This window comes from Lontra canadensis, unplaced genomic scaffold (genome assembly GCF_010015895.1).
Source record: "Lontra canadensis isolate GAN:19392208 unplaced genomic scaffold, GSC_riverotter_1.0 scaffold56, whole genome shotgun sequence".
NCBI classification, from domain to species: Eukaryota; Metazoa; Chordata; class Mammalia; order Carnivora; family Mustelidae; genus Lontra; species Lontra canadensis.
In genome coordinates this window covers 9,734,950-9,757,326 of record NW_022631050.1, presented here as the reverse complement: position 1 = coordinate 9,757,326, position 22,377 = coordinate 9,734,950, and the positions used below count along the sequence as shown (strand labels likewise).

The 22,377-nt window shown below is 40.4% G+C and overlaps 1 protein-coding gene across 2 annotated transcripts in view; it reads right to left on the bottom strand.

The window, feature by feature from the left end:
* LPP (LIM domain containing preferred translocation partner in lipoma) overlaps nt 1-20,362 on the bottom strand; it is a 431,103-nt gene extending 410,741 nt beyond the window's left edge. For both annotated transcript variants that reach the window (XM_032875624.1, XM_032875625.1), the window contains exon 1: nt 20,150-20,362. In XM_032875624.1, the coding sequence (XP_032731515.1) occupies nt 20,150-20,342 (193 nt within the window). In that variant the 5' untranslated portion in view covers nt 20,343-20,362. The remainder of the gene's footprint in view (nt 1-20,149) is intronic.
* Between the last annotated feature and the right edge of the window lie 2,015 nt (nt 20,363-22,377).

Below are 22,377 nucleotides of genomic sequence, written 5' to 3'. Positions count from 1 at the left end.
CCCAGTTAATACCCTGGTCTATTAGCAACAAGTGTCCTGGCCGTTGTTCCAGAGAAGAAAAATTCCTTGGCAGCCCCTAATATGGGCACAGGTCCTAAGATGTCTCCTTTCTCAACCTTGGAACAATACTGTTTTCCAGGATAAGAGGTAATTCCCAATGACAATTTCAGTGTAGAATGGACAATGTTTTCATACAGGTTAATTTTTATCTGGGCTATATCCAGGAGAAAGCAAAATACATGAGATAAAGTACCTCGGAATAGTATAGATTCACCTCTAACAAAAACACAATGCCTCAAGTAACCCAATCTTTAAAGAGAAATACAGCTGAAGCCCTCCAAAACAATAAAATCACTTGGAATTTAAAAAAAAAAAAAAATCTGAAAAAAAAAAAAACCTTAATTATGGTTGACAGGGTTCAATTAATTGAAAGAAAAAGGCCACGATAAATAAAATCTATACCCAAAAACATCTAAACTGGAATGGGGGGAGGACTCAAAGTCACGAGTGCTGGTATAAAAGGACTTTCAATTTTATTTTTATTTTTTTAAAGATTTTATTTATTTATTTGACAGAGAGAGAGAGAGATCACAAGTAGGCAGAGAGGCAGGCAGAGAGAGGAGGAAACAGGCTCACTGCTGAGCAGAGAGCCTGATGCGGGTCTCGATCCCAGGACCCTGAGATCATGAGGGCTTTCAATTTTATTGAACTTGGCTTTGAATCATGCCTGTGCCTTCTCAGCTTGGCACAGAAAGATATTTAGAAGTGTCTAGGAGATGATCTCGTCAGTGCTTCCTCTCCAGATGTCTATGAATATTGAATCACCTGCCTCTCTAACTCTGTATGTTCTTTACCTTGTGACCAAACATAGGGACTCATAAGTGACAAAGAGGAGTATAACTGTGGAACAACTTGCTGCCACTTCATCACCTGAACTGTACAGGGAAAGTGTGAAGAGCTTTTTGCTCACTTTTCCAATGAGTCTATGCCTGAGGCACACTGTACTCAGGTAGGGTAGCGTGTGCCTGTGATACCCAAATAAATCATTGGCACAAGCAGAAGAAAAGTAGCAGATTATCCTTCTTAAGAAAAAAAGAGGGGCGCCTGGGTGGCTGAGTCGGTTAAGCATCTGCCTTCAGCTCAGGTCATGACTCCAAGTCCTGGGATCGAGTCCCGCATCGGGCTCCCTGCTGAGCAGGGAGTCTGCTTCTCCCTCTGCCCCTCCTCTCTCTCATCCTCTCTCTCTAATAAATAAATAAAACCTTAAAAAAAAAAAGGAAGTAAGTATAAAGATTAAGGAGCTACAAAACAACTTAAACCCATGAGCAAGGTACACCAGGAAGAGCCGTTGCTGAGAATATACAGGTGATTGTGATAATTTTCTTAATATCCATAGTTTTGCTCTTAGGACCGGTTATCCCGCACTCTAGCTATTCCAATTGGTTCACTCAAAATTTAGATTTGCTCGGATTCCAAGAACTCTATTTCTCCAACTGTAAGTGCTATTTGTCCTCCTCAGACTACTTCATGGAATCACAGGAATGATCTTAATTCATTTGTGGCCTTACTACCTTCCAAGACCCTGTATTCTTTTCCATGTATAGTAAAGGAAAAATCCTATTTTTAAGAAATATACACATGATTTTTTTAAAGGTCACCATGAAAATACCACAGTATTAGTACATATATATGTCATATATACCTACATAAATTAGTCAATATACATATACATATCAGTATTTTATTCCAATAGAACGGTGCTACAAGTGAGTCTGACTGTGCCATCAATCATAATGGCAATTCTTGGTACTCGCATCTTTGTTGAAGACAAGGGATCCTCTTGGGAGAATTTTGTCATTCTCCATCTGCATTCAATGGCTTCACGTTCAGTTCTGGCTCCCAACAGTGGAGACTTCCCAGGATAGGCTGGATACAAATTATTAAAACTGGTAGAAAGTACAAACTTCCAGTTACAAGATACATAAGTCCTGGGGTTGTAATGTATAGCATAGCGAACACAGTCAATAATACAGTATTGGACATCTGACATTTACTAAGAGATTAGATCTTAAAAGTTCTCCTCATGGGGCGCCTGGGTGGCTCAGCAGGTTAAAGCCTCTGCCGTCGGCTCAGGTCATGATCTCAGGGTCCTGGGATCAAGCCCCACGTTGGGCTCTCTGCTCAGCAGGGAGCCTGCTTCCCCCTCTCTCTCTCTGCCTGCCTCTCTGCCTATTTGTGATCTTTCTGTCAAATAAATAAATAAAATCTTTAAAAAAAGAAAAAAAAAGTTCTCCTCACAAGAAAAAAAGAGAAAACAGTGTACCTACACAGAGTGATGAATGGATGGATAGTAACTAAACTTGCTCTGCTGATCATTTCGCAGTAGAAACATACATCAAACCGTTCTGTTGTACACCTAAAACTAACATGATGCTATATGCCAATTAGATCTCAATTTTTTAAAAAAAATATTTTTTAAAGTTTTACAAACACTGCAGTGGAACTGTCCAGCTTGAAGGAAGGGAGGAGAAGGAGAAGAGAGAGCTATCACGATCTTAAAAGCATGAAGGGCTCATCAGGAAGGTATTACAAGCTTGAATGGCAGAACTAGGACCAAAAATAGATTTGAGGGGCAGCAGGTTCCACATAAGTACGGGGAAATACCCTTCTAATCTAAAGGTAATGCAAGTGACACTATAAATTAAATCTCTTCCCACCTCCACTGGATATCCAAGCTAAAGCAAACATAAGACTGCCTAAGAGGACGTATCTGAACCAGGGGATTGCTACGAAGGCTATGTCCCTACAGGGAGCTTGAGAGCTGTTATTTTAGGTTTGCCGGTGTTGTTTGGATATAGAACCCTCATATCTCTTATTAAATTTGTGAGTAGATATTTTAAGCTTTACTCCCTCTGCAAAAGGGAATTTTGCCACTATATGTAAAGTATTATTACATTTAAAATATCAGGGTTTTTTTTTTTGGGGGGGGGACGCCTGGATGGCTCAGTTGGTTAAGTGTCTGACTCTTGATTTCAGCTCAGGTCATGATCTCAGGGTCCTGGGATCAAGCCTTGGATCGAGCTGTGGGCTTAAAGAGGAGTCTGCTTAAGCATTCTCACTCTCCCTCTGTCCCCCTTCCCCCGCACACATTTTCTCTCTCTTTCTCTTTCTCCCCCCACCACAAATAGATAAATGTTTGAAACCATCAGTTTCTGTTTATTTAATCTGAACTGAGCCACCTTAATCAACTTTTTAACTCTCATTTATTCAATAAGTATTCATTAAATGCTTCCTCTGTGCCTGGACCGTGTTAGACATTGTGAATTTAATGCTGACCAGCACAGAGTTCCTGTTCACAAAGCCAAACTGTCTAGTTGACAAGGTAACTCTGTCTGACATTACCTCACCAGAGTAAGTCCTTGTTTGGTTTGTCCCTTTGCTCTTCCCTATTCCTTTCCCAGAGATTTATAATGCAAAAGTGGTAAAGGGGGAGGTCCCATCTAATGAGGACTGGGTCACAATCAAGGAGGTGTGACCAAAAGTTGTTTTTCTGTTATTATTGTTTTTCTTGGAGGGCAGATGCTTATAGCTTTAAGTACTAAGTAAACTCTGTGGCAAGAGATTATAAAGGTGTAAAACTCAAAGATATGGTCGCATTTTCTGAAGTCAGATTTCAAATCAAAGTAAACTTTCAAAACACATCAGAGCTGTCCAAAGGCATAAGAGGGAATTTCAGTTTCCTGCACTAGAAATATCCAAGGAAAGCTGGAGGGACACCCTGGGAAAGATGGGGTATCAGATGATCAGTATCAGGTAAGAGACTGGCCTACCTCAGTAGTTCCTGAAGTTGAGAAGTGTTTCCCCAAAATGGTGCCAGTCCCAGACCAATTCCATTAGAATATCTGAGAGTGATGCCCAAGTCTTGGTAATTTTTGGAGGTGCCAGGTGACCGTTTAGTATAGTGAGGGTAGAGAACCGTCAAGGGATGGTGGCCCCCACAATAGGGCACTGGCTACATTCTAGGAAGTGTGCAGACTAAAGCAAAGGGGAAAGCACACTGGCATACCCTTTTCCACACAAGCAAGGTCTTCAAGGAGAAGAGCAAACGAGCTACAACACTAGTTCGTAAAAAACAAGTACAAGGACTACAATGTGCTCATGAGGAAGAAAGGCTAGAACTATCAAGAACACACTGGATGGAGACAGAGAAAAGGGGACATCCACCATTTTGAGAGATTCCAGAGATCACTATGGCTCTGCGTGGAATAATTGTATTGAGTAAGAGATGGATTTTAGGTTGTTAGGAGTATTTTTTTCTTTTTCTTTCATTTATTCATTCATTCATATATTCATTCTTCATCCATTCATTCATTCATTCATTCTTTCTTTCTTTAACCAGAAAATTCCTAGTTACAGTCTTACCTCTACCAAAGTTATACTCAGGTTAATGAGGTGTTTAGAAAATTCACCAGGATTTTGGGAAGACTGGCAGGAGAGACCACTTAGCAAAATTCTTCTAGCAAGGGAAAAGCTGTGGCTTTGGTACTGAACAAAGTACTACAAAAGGCAAAAAAGCAAGAGACAGGCATATTAAATAAGCTCAGGGCGCCCACTGAATGTCTATGATTTCCAAGTACCATAATATGCTAACACTAGAAAACAGCCTATTTTTAGTACTTGAGGTTGTTTTTTAATATCACCATGCTTTTGAACATTGTTTTGTTTATTTTTTTTTCCTACTATAGCTTTTCTGTTCCTTCAAAATTACTGAGGATTATTGACCAAGATTCCCCACAACAAATGAGAACAATAGTAAGGCTGGCAGAACCTGAGAAAGGAGGGTCCACCTCTACCCTTCAGTGGCCTAGAGGAAGAGAAAGGTAAATGGGGAATAGAAAGGTAAATGCATTGGTCAAGGCCAGAGTGAAAGCTGGCATTAGCCCCAAGAGAAAAATGCAGAAGTTCTGATTCTCAGCCCTTATTGCAAACCACCAGCCATTCTCACTTCCCCTGCCAACAGAGTTGACTTTTGCCAGTGAGGGAAGAATGAGTTTCACAAACAATTATCTCACTAAGAAATCAGGGTGGGGTACTAAGGGACCATAACCATGTCACATCGCTTTTTGACTCAAAGATCACTGTCAAGCTTGAGAAAGAAATTGATTTGTTCCTTCAACATTTTAATAGAGCAGTTTATAAGAATAAAGTCAAGTGGGTAATTGTTGGTTGGACTTATGTAGCTGACCCTTCTGTCCATGAGTACAAAAAGCTTCAGAGAGTGGAGAGAGGCAAAGTTGACCTGAACGGTTAACTTGCAAAATATGAAAGCTGCCATCAGAGCCACCACAAATTAGCCAGGGCAGAAAAGCAAAAGGGGATTCTCTGCAGCCATTAATTGCCATATTACCATTATTATCATTACATAATACAGTACCATATGGGGAGCATTAAATAGTGTACTTTCCAAAGAGACTATGGCCAACTGGGTTAGGCAATGGCCTCCTTGCATCAAAACCTATTGCTCCTTGAGGCTCACATAGCTGCCTTGATTAGACACAGTGGCGGGCTCCAGTTGAAGGGACGAGTCTTCTTTTTTGAAGGGAGGTAGAATAGAGTAATTGCCAGATGTTTGCAATTTTAGCTATAAAAAGATGGCTGCTTTCCATTCCTGAGTATGTTGAATCTTTTTTTTTTTTCCTTTCTACCCAAGCTATTGTGGTTCACTAAAATAGGCCACTGCACGAATGAATCATCATTCAAAACTGCAATAATGGAAGCAGAACAAATACGACATTTGAAATTCACATATAAGAGAAATAAGTAAAAATGTATGGGTGAATAGTTCTATGCTAAGTAACAGAAAACATGCTGCCATATAAAGAACCTGATTTGGGTTCAGAAGAAGTATTCTTGAATCTCCTCTCTACCTGTGAGACCAGGTACAAGCAATCTCATCACAGAGATCTGACCTCCCCAGCTACCAAATCGGGTCACTGTCCCAGCCTCCGGGTCACTGTCCCTGCTCTGCATCCCTCTCGGGGGAAAGAACTCAGCCTCAGCCATCCCCATACCACACCTGGCATTTGCAGTACCCAGAGGAGATGTGCAAATATATATGGTATGAAGGTATATAAAAATCATATAACATGATATAATTGCATACATGGTATACATTGTATTGTATAAGCATTTATTTTCTGGTATAATTATTAGAAACACCATCATCACCACCATGAAATACTCAGCTCTCTCTTCACACAGTGCCTCTTAACTCTGGCAAGAGAAAAATGGAAATTTGGCTCTTATTTAAGCAGCACCAATATGACTGGCATGAGACACTGGTGACCTCTTAGGCAAGGGGTGTTATCTTTCTTAATGAGTGAGTTAGCATCTCTTTGAGGGTCTGAGGACATATGGACCCCTTCCCTGAAAAAGACATATACATGGACCAAGTACAAATACAACTTCAGGAGACTGGTGAAATCCCAAGTATAAATCCCAGAGATGAATTGGACCCAAGATAAAAATTCCTAACTAAGGAATTCCTAATTAATTCCTAATTATTTTTTTCTCTGATAATATAATTAATACCATCTCTAAGCTCTTTCTGCATCATTTGATATTTTGGAAAACAAAAGATTTTAAAATTTAATAAAAACCACTAGTTTAAATATTTTGCTTTGTATTATGTTGACATTATTATCTACAATGATAGTGCAATAATAAAAATGTTCCTTCTTAAAGAGACAACAAATATGATTTTTTTTTTTTAACAGCACACTTCAAGTAAAGTCTCTGAGAAACTTGCTCTACAAATTCAAAATAGGACATACCAAAACATCATCATTCTAGTGGGGACAAATTAAGACAAGCCAATCCTAATAAATCTTTATAGAACAAAAAAGGATAAAGTAAGGTTATTGTCTCTTTTTTTAATTAATTTATGTAAGAGCGAAAGAACGTGAGCAGTGGGGGAGAGGGGGGAGAATCCCAAGCACTGCACGCTGAATGCAAAGCCCAAAGCAGGGCTCGATTTCATGAACTTGAGACCATGACCTGAGCCAAAATCAAGAGTCCAACGCTTAGACAACTGCACCACCCAAGTGCCCTGAAAACGAAGTTTATTTTCAAAAACAGCCAGCAAGAGTTACATTTGGACAATAATGATTTTTAAAAATCTATGGGTGAAAAACTACGGATTATGACTCCCAGATCTAATATTCATGCTTTAATTTTAATAACAGTGGCAGTAACAATGGCGGCTTCTGTTGGGTTAGCTATTATTTTGTACAATATTCTGTCAACACATTCACTGGATTTTTGAAAACAACTCGTTGAGATACGTATTTTTTAAAGATACATACATTTTTTTAAAGTAAGAATAAATTGAGAGACCTTAAGTAGCTACTTAACCTAAGTAGCCCATGTTCCTAGCTAATTAGAGGTAAACTCAAACTTAAACCCAGGTCTATCTGATGCTGGAGTCTCCACACTTCAGCACTGCCTGTAGTGAGTCTTTCCTCTAGCAGCCTTCCAGCCCTGTCCTGCCTCCAAGTGAACTCTTCTTTCCAAGTCCTCCAAGAAAATAGCCAGAGGGCCACTTCACAGAATTTATAGCTCTTTACTGTTAGTTAACTTGTCCTCTCCATATGTCAAGTTTCTAATACAAATATAACCCACTGAAGGACGAGGATGTGTTTGTACTCTTTTCTGATCACTTACAGAGCCCCATTCAATAAAATGCCATTAAGTGTTCCAAAAGTGTCCCTGCTGGAGGAACCAGAATAAATGCAGAAGGTGAGGTGCGACAAAGTAAAAGCCATTACCGGGGACCATATGAAATGGGCATGTAGGACACTCCAAGGTCAAATGGCAATATTTCCAGATATACATCATGTATTCGCCATCTTTCCTAGTAAATAATTTTAACAAAGGAAGCACTCAATAAGCTCCAAATAGCTACATATCTAATATGTCATATATCAGATATCAAATAGCTACCAAATAGCTGTTACATATCTGACATATACATCTATCAATAACAAAACCAGCAAATTTAAATGTGATTTAAATTTCATTTTAATGCCAATAAGACTACTAGTGATATCTAACAAGTTTAGGGAAGATGACATAATTCACCTGAATTAATGGAGCTTTCAAAGGGTTATTCAAAAGCTCTCTGAAATGTCTTCTTAGTAATGACTTCTTGAGATTACTTTGGCTGTTTTATACTTCCATATGTTATCCTATACACACCCATGCACAGGTAATTTTTGCATGTTATTTCGACAAATTCAAATTTCTAACAGCTGTGAATGGTAATGATTGGGGAAAATTACAGTCGTAAGTCTTTCTTCTTTTAATACAAAATACGAATAGCATTAACACTAGCTGCAGTGTAGTGCTAAGGAAAAGTTCTATATGTGGAATTAGGAGACAAGGTTTCAAATCCCAGCTTTGCCTTATGCTGGTTGTTTGTATTATATTCTCTGGAGATTGAGAGTGATGATACCTACCTTTTACAGTGCAGCTAAAAAATTAGGTTAATAGTAAAGCAGAGTAGCTTTCAGATGAAATAGGCTAATAAACCTACAAAAAAGTTTTTCCCATCCTTATGACAATGTTCTGCCAAAGAAATTGTTTTGTAGTAGTAATAATCAATGACTATTACACAGTGGTTATGTATATTAGTAATATTTCACTTAAGGCAAAGATTTAAAATTTGGTAACATGTGGCTTCTACATTTATAAGCCTCGCTTGTGGGTCCTCTGAATCTTAGATTTTTCATTTGCCTTTAGGAACTATAATAATGTAGGAACCATAATAATGTTAACAACATATGGTGGTGACTGAACACAATATTACGTGGGAAAGGAATTTAAATCCATTCACACACAGGCACACACACACACACACACACACACACACACACATATTTAAAGTGGCAAATTGTAATGAATATTTCATAATAAAGTCCTTCTTTCATCGCTTCCTGTTTTCTCAGGATCATCCAAAATGCAGATAAGTAAGAAAGAAACACATAACAACAAAAAGATTTCAAGTTTCCTCACTTCACACATTTGTTTGCCTAGGTAAATAAGGCTGGTCTGACCTAATTTGGGGAGTGCTCTCTTTATTCTTCTTGTCTGTCTCATCATCTATCTATACAGATATATTTCATTCTCAACCATGATAGACACTTGGTGGAAATGGCATGTCTTTCCTGCCAGGACCAGGCAGAGGCTTCTTGCCCACGGTGTGATAAGGTCAGTTTCCTTTTTTTAATTGGTGCTTCCTCCTCTTGGCTACTCAACTTCCTGGAGCTATTCCTACAGCTATGTTTTAGAGCATGCTAGAATCTCAGTCTACTCAGGATGAAGTTTCTTGGCTCCTACTACAAAAGGGACTTCCAGAAGACCAGATTAACTGCTTAAAGACATCAGCAAAAGGCTGCCAAAATTACAAGGATGAGAATGGGTATCCTTCTCAGCTTTTGCATGTTATTTCCTTTGCTTGCTGTTCACCACCCTTTACTACGTGGCACACAACTCACCCATTCTCCAAAACCCCGCTCAAATGGCCCCTCCTCGGTGAAGCTCTCTCCTACAACATATCCTTGCTATTCTTTTACGGCACTTAGTTTACAGAACTTTATGGAGATATGGTGCCTATTCTAGGTCTATCCTGTGTAATGAGCCATCTACTCTCTTTGAGATCAGCAACATATAAAGCAAAGAAGAGACAGCAATGGAGAATACAGGTGGTCAAAGTGCTAGAAAGCTTAAGGTGTCACATCTCAGGGACCTGTACTCTTCTGTCCTGGAGCTGTGCTTAGCCTTCCAGTCTCCAGCTACAATAAATTTAAGAAAAAATGATAAAAATATAATACTGTGATTTTTTTTTTCTCTTTTGCAGCTCCTAGGGTCAACCATTTTTCTAGGATATGATTTCCTTATATGGTATATTTGCCCAAAGGCTCAGGTGTCAGATTTATTTTTATAATATCCATAATGAACCCATTTATAGATGATTAACATAGGCCTATCATGACCCAAAATCGGATGAGGTTTCAGGCATCGCTACCTGAAATAACACAATACCAAGCACTCCATAGTGCAGAAGCCTGGGCATTGCTAAAGCATTCTAGAAGAAAAAAAATTTTTTTAAATCTTCTTTCTTCTGTTTTTGGGTCCCAATTAAAATTCCTTGAGACAACATATGCAGAAAACTCCGTTATAATGAAAGCACAGAGGGAAAAGCACAGCAAGGTGAAGAATGATTTGAGTCCCTGAACCTCTCCATTGTTCACATGATAAAAGATACTTAAGACTTCAAAAGCCATGTCATTAACTAAGAAGACAGTGTGTACCCACAGGACCTGAAAATGATTCAACAGGCATTAAAACACCATTCCCTGGAGTTACTGAAATAAATGAATGGTTTCCAAACTTTAGTTGAGCCTCAATCTGAACTCTCTGGGGAGTTTTGTTTTGTTTTGGTGCCAATGCCTTGAAATTCTAAATCTGTAGTTGTGACATGAGCCCCAGGGTTTGTGTGTTTTTTCTTAAAAAAAAAAAAAAAAATGTTCCCGGGGGCACATGGGGGCCTCAGTTGGTTAAGCATCCGACACTTGGTTTGGGCTCAGGTCATGATCTCAGGGTCCGGGAATTGAGCCACCATGTTGGGCTCCTGGCTCAGCAGGGAGTCTGCTTGAAGATTCTCTCTCCTCCCCTTTTGCCCCTCCCTCCGCTTTTTCTCTCTCTCTCTCTCAAATAAATAAATAAATCTTAAAAAAAAGTTCCCCAAGTCTTTATGAAGACTAGTCAGCTTTGAAAACCTCTGGTTTAAGCCATAGATTATAACAGTAATCATTAAAGTATGGTGCAATTTGCTGTCCATGTATGATGGCACTTAAGAAGGAGAAGAAAACATTTAGAAATCCATATATATGATGTAGTTCTTGTCACTGAACTTTTTATTTTGGAATTTAGACTCATAGAAAGTTGTAAAAACTGCTGAGATGCCCATGTACCACGTGTCCAGCTTCTTTCAATGGTAACCTCTGACACAGTAGAATATGGAAACCAGGAAACAGACATTACCGTTTTATTGTTAGCAAGCCCTTACTCTGTTTTCACCATTTTTTTTTTACCTGCATTCACTTGTGTGTCTGTACAGTTCTATGCAATTTCATCTCATGTACGGATTAATGCAACTACCACTACAACCAAGATACAGAACTGTTCCACCAACACGAGAAGACTCCCTGTTGCTTTTTCTTGGTATGAACACCCACTCCCTGCCCCACTCCATCCCTCATTTCTGTTCCCTAGCAACCATGAATCTGTTCTCCATCTCTAGAGTTTTGTCATCTCAAGAATGTCTTATAAATGGAATCATACAGTATATGTAACCTTTTGAGACTGACTTCTTTTTTCATTAAGAATTACATCCTTGAGGTCAATCCAGGTTGCCGCACATATCAACAGTTCGTTCTTTTTTATTGATAAAGAGCATTATTGCATTGTTTGATGTATCAGAGTTTGTTGAAACATTTACCCAGTGAAGGACATTTGGATTGTTTTTAGTATCTTGTCATTATGAAAAAAAGTTGCCATGAACATTTCAGGTACAAGTTTCTGGGTGAACGTAACTTTTCACGTCTCCGAACTGAATTTCCAGGAGTGCAACTGCTGAATCATATGGTTGATAGATGTTGGGGGAAAAGCTGCCCAAAAGTTTTACAGAGTGGTCATACCATTTAGCACAGTCTAATGTATGAGTGATCCAGTCCCTTCACATCACTACCAGCATTTTTTTTTTATTTTAGTTATCCCAATAGTTGTGTAGTGATATTTTATTATATTTCTATATTTACTTTTATTTTTGAAAAAGAAATTAAGCTTTGTTTAGATTTAAAATATGGAGTGATGATAATATTATATATTTATAGACTTTAAAAATAAAGAAAATTAAAGAGCACCTCACTACAGAACATAGCATTTTTTATCATTTTGGAAGTCCTCTACCTTATTAAGGAATTTACTTCCACAGATAATTATGCTGACAGGTTACAAAATAAAAGAGGTTTTGTTAACAATCCATGAACTTCTCTTTGTTCTAAAACACCTAATCCACTCTGTACACATAAATGAATTATATTGCTGGAGCTTCTAAACAAGTCATCCAAAACACATCAGTGACACAAAACTGTGGTTACTGTGGAAGAGATCCAGAGGATCAAAGCTCAGCTGGACCACTGACTGCTCTGTAATATTGAACAAGGCCCCTGACCTCTGAGCCTCTAAAACTGGGGAAACCACCCTTACCTTCAATTCACCAATTCTGTTTGTTATTTATAGCACTCCTAGGGCAAAGTCCTGACACCTCCCAGAAAATTAGTGAAATAACTATCCTCGTCTAGGAAACGGAAGGGTTGCATGAGATAATTTGCAAGATTTATCCTGGTTCTAGAATTTTATAATTAATGTAATAATGAGGTACCGTGATTCCCATCATCACTACTTGAAGTTAATAATCTTTATCAGTATATAGTAATACCTTTATTATTAATAATTAGAGTCATATTACTATGCATGTATTAGTCTTATAATACTAGTATTATAATTTAGGATAATTAGTATAGTATGTATAAGATTATGAAATGCATTTATTAAATAAATGCTATTTTTTTCAATATTACTTATAATGAATAAAAACAGTTAATTATTTTTATTATAGCAAGAAGCACATTCCATGAGGGCAGGAATTAATCTCTGGTTTGTTCATTGCCATTCGTTCAGCCCCTAGAAGAGAGCCTGCTACAAAAATCTGTTGTAAGGAAACAACTGTTGAATAAGCACACCATAGCAGTTCCTTAAAGTTGTAAGGTATTTTCTGGTTTATAAAACATTTTCATACTCATTATATCTGATGCTCAAACAATCTTGTCAGGTAATTAACATCATCAGCTACTTTTATAAAGTAAGGAAAATGTCATCATCAAGGTCAGGTGGTGAACCTGAGGCTCCAATGGGAATACCCCAACCCCCAAATCATCATGAACCTTGGCTCTCTGGTGCGTCAATAAGGCCTGTGAATATTTGGTACAAATCTAACGTTCCCCACAGAACTACAAATTATTTTCCCTTCAGAAAGATGTGATGTGAAGATCAAATTAATACAATTATTATCTGACCCTTTAATGAATGAACAGCTTGTCCTTTTCTTTCCGCCGTGAGGCTCTGAAAATTAAAACTCATGTACAGCACTCCACAGTGATAGATTAGGCTCAACACACTTACCCCGGACCAGAAAAGGAGCATGCCAGTCAAACCCGAGTGTCATTAGAGCTCCTGATGTTTCCATGACTTTGTGACTGTCCTCATGACAACCCATGCATAATTATAGCAAACGTCTAAGAAGCTGCAACTGTTCTCATGTGGTTGCTGGCAACTTAACGGGACTGTCAGGATTATGGAAAGAAGACATCCGCCATTTGTACCTGCAAAGTCGCAGGCCGGATTCACCTTTCACCGTGGGGGACAGAAACTACAGGACTCCAGAGACAAGCTAGCAAACTAGGAGTCTAAATATTTAGATATGATTGTTCAGAGTTCACAATCAGTCCTCCCACATTTTCTGCCACCTACTCTTCTAAGTTTCACCAAAAAAAAAAAGAAAAAAGAAAGTTTACTAACCATAAGAAAAGAAGCAGCACCAAATTGGCCTTTTTAAACACAAAAATGGTGGAGAAAGTCCATGCTATGTTATTTAACTGTATTGCCACTGGTGGTTATCTGTTTCCCTCACATGTTAGCTTCTGTTGAGAAAGTAGATATGTCCAGCCAAACCAGTGTCATATCACTAACAGTTATTTCTCTACCAAGTATCAATAATCCGGGACTCATGGATTCCTAGGAGCCAATATGTAACAATGCAGATGCAGTGGAATGTACACGTTTGGGAAACCCGGGCTTGGATCCCAGTTCAGCCCTAAACCCTTGGATTAACTTGGGAAGCCATTCCCATCCCTCTTATTCTGAGTTGTCACCATCTGACAAATGGAAGAACTAGAACACTTGACCTTCAAACTCTTTTCTAGTTCTGCTGCTCACAAAGACTTTGTGATTCATGCATGAAGAACCGTTCTCTCACGAAAGCAGAAATGAAGGAAGAGTGGCTGTCATCTCCACCATGGGGGATTCCATTGTTGGTGAAGGCATTTCGTTTCAGCTACTACGTCTACTCCAGATTAGCAAACTGCCTATACCTATACCCCCCTCCTCAAAATGGATGAATAACCTTGGTGGAGCAGAAAGCATGGAGATCTAGTCACAAATTTCCAGGTTTAGGATTCTCATTGAATTCATTTCACCTACTCTGATTGGATTTTTCAAGTCTAGGTGAACCAGTGTAGGCAAAGCTTGAAAGCAGAGGTTTTACGTATATTATCTAGAAGTATATAAGGTAATATATGTAGAAATAGTTTGTGAGAAGAGCAACCATTTTGAAATCAATCCCAGAAAAATCATGTAATAATAAAGTAGTGGAGTTAGAGGAGAGGAAGCTATCTATCCCAATTTCCAATAAATAGAACCCTTTAACATGAGTAAGAGCAATAGACATGGAAAGTAGAAGCTGGCTCTATTATTTTACTAGCTACAGGGTCATTACTGAATAAGTTATTTCACTTCTGGTAGTTTACCACTCAGCAAAATGGGAATAACATCTGTTCTACGTAACTCATAGAGTTGGAATCACCTATGGAGAATGAAATGATGACAAATATGTAAGAGAAAGTGTAGGAGAAACTATAAAGGGCTATACAAACACAAAGGACTTCTACTGAAAGAGTTCCCTTGACTTCATACCCTAGGCAGTCAATTTTTCAAAAATTTCATATAAAAAAATCTTTCTCAAAGGAACTTCAGAAAATGGAGAAAGTAAATTTCAGTTCACAAGGCAACCCCAAATTTACAAATTTACAAATGATTCTGCATGATAATCTATTATAATTATCATATCTCATTCAGCCAGAGTACGAAAAGAGAAAAAAAAGATTGTGTGTGTGTGTGTGTGTGTGCGCACACACGTGCGCATGCATGTGTATGTGATTGTATATTTCCAATTCCCAGAGCTGTCATGACAGGAACATTTCAGAACCATCTCAAGAGAATAATGTATTAGTAAAGTGGGAAAGTTCACTTACTTTCGTATCTACCAAGAACAGAAAAAGATCTATACCCTGGTTTTGCCATCAAAGTCTAAGGCTTTGTGTTTTTGGTTTGGTTTTGTTTTTGCAAATCTGGAGAAGAGGGAAGACCCATATTACAGAATACAGAACATTACTGGCAAGTACTTAAAGACCAGAAAAAAAATTATCTTGTTGTCCTCATCAGCCAAAAATAGAGGATGATGAGACAAAAATCATACATACATAACAAACATCCCACAAAACAAAACAAAACAAACAAACAAACAAACAAAAAACCCCAACCACAGGTATTTAACAGTATAAACTTTGTAAGCAGGCAAAATAATAAAAAATATATATGGGCTCATAAGCTTAATGTATTAAACACAAGAAGGCATTTAGAAATGCAGGGTTAGGGGCGCCTGGGTGGCTCAGTGGGTTAAGCTTCTGCCTTCAGCTCAGGTCATGATCTCAGGGTCCTGGGATTGAGCCCCACATCAGGCTCTCTGCTCAGCGGGGAGCCTGTTTCCTCCTCCTCTCTCTGCCTGCCTCTCTGCCTACTTGTGATCTCTGTCTGTCAAATAAATAAATAAAGTCCTTAAAAAAAAGAAATGCAGGGTTACTCAAAGAAGACTGAGATGCTAGATACAAGTCATTAAAGAAGATCCCCAGAAAGTTTGAGAACAATAGTAGCAAGAAACGGGGATCTGAAGGCCTAAAGAGCAACTAACTAAACAGGAAAAACAACAAAGCCCTTTAGAGAAAGGTTATTAGCAGAATACCTTTTAAAAGGAATTTATGACAGTTGGGCTCCCAGCTGACTCAGTCAGCAGAGCTTGTGACTCCTGATCTCGGGGTTTTGAGTTTGAGCCCCACGTTGGGTATAAAGATCACTTAAATAAAAAAATACATATATTGTTTTTAAAAAGAGAGAAAACTCATGACATATGGGATCCCATAAATATAAGCTGATGCGCAGAACATGTGGGTACTTAGCCACTCTCAGTCAGAATACAAAAATGAGAAAGCTCACCTCAGACACTGTAGACATAACATGAAGGTAAGAAATGGCATTGAAAACTTCCAGGTGGCAGTGGTTCCATCACTCCTGGACTTAAAAAGCTCAAGGAATGGGGAGTAGGAGGATAAAAGTAATTCAAACACAAAGCCTAACACCTAACAGGTAGCTGTGAAGCCGGGATCTGTGCCTGAATAGGCAGGTTTTTATCGCTACGGCTTAACCATTATTCCCAACATTGCAGAGAACCTACTAGGTGGTAGGTATCCTGTCCGTGTCCCTGGGAGCAAAGGAGTGAGTCAGGCAGCCCCTGCCTCCACAAACTCCAAGCCTACCTGTCTCCAAGGACACAGGCTCATTTACAAGGAAGTGCGTTGGGAGGCACATTGTGATAAGAATTCTACGAGGTAGATGAAGAGGTTATGGCACAGTGAGAAAGAAGTCTCACTAGAATATAGTCCCAGGTCCTGTGTAACTCTGGACTCAGACACAGGTGACCCGAGTTCAGCCCTGAGCAGGCCGTGCATCTCTGAGCAAACAACTTCTACCCTGTGCCCTGCACTTCTCACATTTCCACCAGAAAAGGAGAGACTGTATGCTTTCTATTAATTCTAACTTGCTGTCTTTGCAGTTAAGCTTCTTAGACATCAGGCTCTGAACTAAGCTGTGAATGTTTCTAGGGGCGAGAAACTAAGGTAGAGTATGTACTAAAGGCAAAGAACAGGTGAGCTAGGGCACAAGACCCCGGCATCTTCAGTTCACCCTGTGCGTAAAAACTGTGTTACCTACTGTCTGGGGATTTTACTAAGGGTTCAGAGCATTCTAAATGGACCTCAGGGGGGTGGGGGTAAGGAAAAGGAAAACGGATATGAACTTTAAAAATGTATAAAAATATAAATAAAAAATAACATAAATTGTAAGTGTTTAGAGTAACAGAAAACGCACTAACACTTAAATTAAATAGAGAGTAAAGCAAATCTCACACTTCCAACCAATATCATGTCATAATACAGAGCAGATGAAGAGATGCAGCTTCATTTAAAAACAAAGTCTGAATATCCATGAACCTTTCCCCATATTTATCTTTAAAATGTATATATGCAAGGGAAATTTCTTCTTTCACGTATTCAAAAAAGGTTATATTAAAAAAAGAGAGAGAGAGATTGGCAGAATTGCAAGAAAGAATCAAGACTTCAGAAATTAAATGAGACTGAGTTGCTTCAAATGAGGATGCCATATTCCAAACTGTTTATTGCAAGAGAAGAATTACTGAGCAGAGCACTCACCCATCCAGCCATCCGCCATCCATCCAAATATATACATACAGAAGAACATACAGACATACATTTGACCATACACAATCATTCCTACTAAAAACACAGTAGCATAATAGGAGCCAAGAGGAACATAAGGACGAGTGAGAAACCATGTCTTATTGCTTAAATGGGGAAACAAAGCTTACATTCTTACAAGGAAGTATCACCATCACACGGGGCCTGGGAGCCAGAACTGCCAGGAAGAGAAGGGCAAGCAGGAGAGCACCTGGGTGAGGACAACAGACTTGCTTCAGAAATGTAGGAGCCACAAAACCATAGAGAAGGTCACCTCTCCTCTCTCAACTCCCATTTCCCATTTCCCATGTGAAAAAACACTTACCTCATAGGGTTGTATGAGAAAGCGTTTTGCAGAGACCATACATTGAACAGTGACAGAGCAAGAGGAATGACCAAAAAACATAACTGTGAGACTCAAGGAATATAATGTATACGGAAACCCAGAGAAGGAAATGATAAACTCTGATCTAGGCCATGTCTGGCCATTTTGGAGAGGGCAACACCCGTAGGATGTTGACAGGTAACAAAAAGGGTCAGGGTGGGATGTTGTGAAAGAGCAAATGGTTGTGAGGGGCAGAGGTCTGAAGAGGTGGCCAGTGTCCCCAGAGAAGTAGAGAGGCAGTAAGCGAACCTCACAGAGCACAGTGAAGCGAGCAGAGCATCTCAAGAGCAAGAGTCACTCGAGGGGCCACACCATTCAACTCACAGCATTCAGAATGCAGGGGTCTGAAGGGAGATGACTGCTTGCTCCTCCTCCCTCAAATATGCCATGTATTAGCCTACTTCATATAGGACCTGCCCCCCCACCCCTGAGGTAGGTAGAGGCTGTCAAACAATGAAGCCTTCCTCACACGCTTACTTCCTACTCCTTATTCTTTTCATATGAGAGGGAAGTCCATTTCCGGTTTCCCAAAAAAAATTAGGGGACAAAATAAAAAGGAAGCAAATAAGGGAAAATGTTGAGAAAACATATATATATATATACGGCCCTTCCTGTCCTAGTGAGGAGGGATTCTCTTCCAAATCCTAGCAAAATAAAATAAATAAAAAATAAATAAATAAAAATAAAAAATAAAAGGAAGCAAATAAGGGAAAATGTTGAGAAAACATATATATATATATATATATATATATATATATATATATATATCCCTTACTGTCCTAGTGAGGAGGTGTTCTCTTCCAAATCCTAGCCCCAGTCTGGCAACCACTAAAGCACCACCACTAAAGAAAAAAGAAAATCCCTTCCCCTAAGCCTTAGATTGACTGTGGAGAGGCAGTCTCCTTCAAGACCGATAAAACTCAAGACACTGCCATGGAGATTAGTAGAGCACCCAGAGTGTCACTTCCTGTTTTTCCAGAGTGGCTCTCTGATGGTCTCGTTGCTGCCCTCTCTGGAAAAAGGATACCCAAAAATCCACAGCCCCAGCTCAAGAGTACGCATTGATGCCCAACTTCCCCACCACCTCCCTAAGCGTCCAGCCCCCCTCACACAAGCTGGATATCTGGAAGAGGCTTCTGACTCCCGAAGTCACTCGATTCTAATGATAACACCAAAGGACGAGTGATGTATTTGCTGGGGGAAGGGAGAGGACTGGGAGGAAAAGAGAAAGACCGAACTATACCACAGAGTGTAAAACAGTATCACAAAAACTTGCCAGAAGAAACACACGCATGTCACCCGAGAAGCAATAAGAAACATCACAGCGAGGGGACTGTAAGGTCATTGTTTTGAAGTGGGGTGGGGTAAGAGAGAAAACACAAAAAGAGGGTGCTGAATCTCCTTTCACTGTCTCTCAGCTCTCCACTCCCAGAAGTTCACCATTCCTCTGTTGTCAGTTACAAGTCATTGTTTCATGGATTGGGCTGAGCTGCTGACATTGATCAGTAAAAATACAGAAGCTCTTCAACCCAAAAGTATGGCACTCTTCGTGCTGCCTACGACGTTCGGTGCCGGAAGGAGCACCCCCTGACATGCTGAGCTCCCATGGCTCGTCCAACTCCTGCTTGATGAAAATTGAACATACTGCTGTCACCACCCCTGGAACTCGGCTACGCTCACATTCAGCAAATGCAGATCTCACTGAGCTCTCCAGACAACTTTATCCTACAGCAGCCTAGGGGAGTCTTAACAATTTTAGTCTTAACAATTCCAGGTGCCTTGTGAGGTTCACTCCTTAAGGGTTTCCCGTCAGACCACTTCTTGGCAGCATGTGGAGGCACGTGTCCAACAGCCAGGGGGAGGTGCAACCGGGTGACAGACACTCTCTCTAGGACAATGGGATGGAGCGGAAGGTAAACACAGTAGAAGGGCACTGAACTATGAATGAAAAGATCAGGGTTCTAGTTCTGGCTCTGGCCCTAACTCACTGTATAACCACAGCCATATAACCCCTAAGAGGTCTCACTCTCTTTATCCCTAAAAGAAAGGTTGGCCTTGATAGCTTCTAGATAGTTTTCAACCTTTGACAGTCTAGTAACTATAAGCACACTGAATTCCTGAGCTACCTTTTCTGACACAGCATAGTGCAGATAGATGACTTTTCTCACACTGAACTCTCCCACACTCTGGGCACCCGACTCTGAAGCCCTCCACTTACCTTCACCTCCAGAGTGCTTGTACGGGTTGTATTTCGGCTTTGGAGCAACTACCGGTGCAAACTTCTTGGGTGGTTGTTGTGTGGACACTGAAATGCTGGGGGTCCCAAAGGAATGGGTGGTCTCCATCCGCGCAGGCACATGGCCGAGGGGCTCACCAGTGCTTTTGGGTGGCAGCCAAGATGGGTGAGACATTGTTGGAATCTGGAACTAAAGAGAAATAAATAGAGTTGGTTTATGGAAGCCTGAAAATGCAGGCAACCTACCATACTTCAACATTATATCCTCTGAATTCGTACTTGATGAAATCTTGACAGAGCTCTCTAAGGAGGAGGAAAGAAAAAGAGAAATGGTGAATGAGGGGACGAGGAGGAGGATGAAACACTGACTTTCACTGGAGGAGAAGAAAATGGCACATTCCCCTCAGCCAATCTTGAACACGTCTTCTGACAATTACCTATTTAATGTCTAACTCTCGTCAGGAAATAGATATGGTAAGAGATGCTCCTTAACCTGAAGAAGTTTCTACGGTAGGAGAGTCTGATACCAGCCGGGTTGGAAGAAAGCATAAATTTTATTAATAACCTATTGAAATGAATACCACATCAATTAAGTCGTGATTAAGTTCCCTAAATGAGGTGATATTGCCTAAGTGAGATAAAAATAAGTAAAAAGTTTCTGGGGTGCAGAACACGGTAAGATTACTTCTGGCAAGGGAGCAGAACAAAGACCTCATTAATGAGCTGCCCCTCAGACTGGACCCTGAGTGCTGAGCAGGGGCTGGCCTGAACCATGTCAGCATAGGTCAGAAAGTACACAGCACCCGTGTTTGGTGTGACTGGAGGGGGACGAGGGAAAAGCAGCTAGTAAGCAATTAAAACATGGGATGGAACCAAAGTACAGACAGGAAAACCTGAATTTACTGGGTCAACATCAAGGAAGCTCCAACAGTTTATTCTCGAAACAAAGGCATAACCAGCGTGTCTCAGGATACTTAAAAATGATTCTTCTCGTGGGAATGGTTATGCTCCCCACCAAGGGGCATTTGCAATCTGGGGGGAGGGGAACCCTGGGGGCCACAGAGCCTGGGCCCCTACTGGCACTTAATAGCCAAGGGCTAGGAATATCCGAACCCATAATGAACAGGCCGGCCGCACGGGACAACCATGAGGAGCCTTGCTGAGTGAGTCTCAGAGGGAACATCTGTGAAAAACATAACCAGGAGCAGGCAAAGCAGCCCAGCCAAAGTGCTATTCTGATCAGATTACAAATACAGCGTGTGAGGAAAGAGAAATGATGTCTTGCCTGTCAGGGTGAGCCAGTCACCCCTCCAGGCAGCCTACAGGCTGGGGCTGAGCCTCCCAGGCTGCTTGCTGACGAAGAGGGCTCTCCAAGTCTGATTGCAACAGCTCTCCAGCACAGGGAGGCCCGGAAGGCACCCTGCGCCGGCTCCCAGCCCCAAATCCACCCCGTAATTTATTAATTGAACTGAATTAATTGAGAGGTCTGCATGATTACCTCCAGATGTCTGTAAAGACAAAGAACACTGGAAATGCAAGGAAAAACAAAGGCCTTAGACGCAGCAGGGTCACAGAGATGCGGGGTGACAGAGAGGGACGGGGCACCATGGTGGCGAAGGTGGCATCAGAGGGAGTGGCGTGACCTTGAACAGTCCCCTCCCCGCATCAGGGCCTCAGGGACCTCAACTCCCTCGAAATTAAGATAAAGCCCTGTTCTCCTTAACTTGTGAGTTTTCAGACAATGGATGAGATAACACCTGTGAAGGGTTTTAGAAAGAAAAGTGTTGGAAGTGCAGTATTCGCAGTAAAGGAGGATGACAGGGATGGAAGAGGAAGGCTCTCAACTAGGAATCTGGAAGCTTCGGGCAGCGAACCCAGGGTGACAGGCTTTCGCCTGGTTGCACGGCCCTGCTCTTCCTTTTCCTCCCTTGTCCCGTCTACACAGGCTACACATAGACACTTGCTACACTGTGAGTTCCTTGAAAGGGCAAGAACCAGATCTAACATATTTCTAAAACCAGCAAGAAGGCCCAGCACAAAACCAATAGAGAAAAAGAGCCACGAATCTGGTTTACTCATGGCTCTTCACCCTGGTTGCGCATTCACAATCATCTGAGATTAAAAAAACGAAAAGAAAAAAAAAAATCCCATCTCTTAGGATTGAGAAATGCTAAACTTAGTTTTGTATAAGTATTTTTCTTTAATTGAGT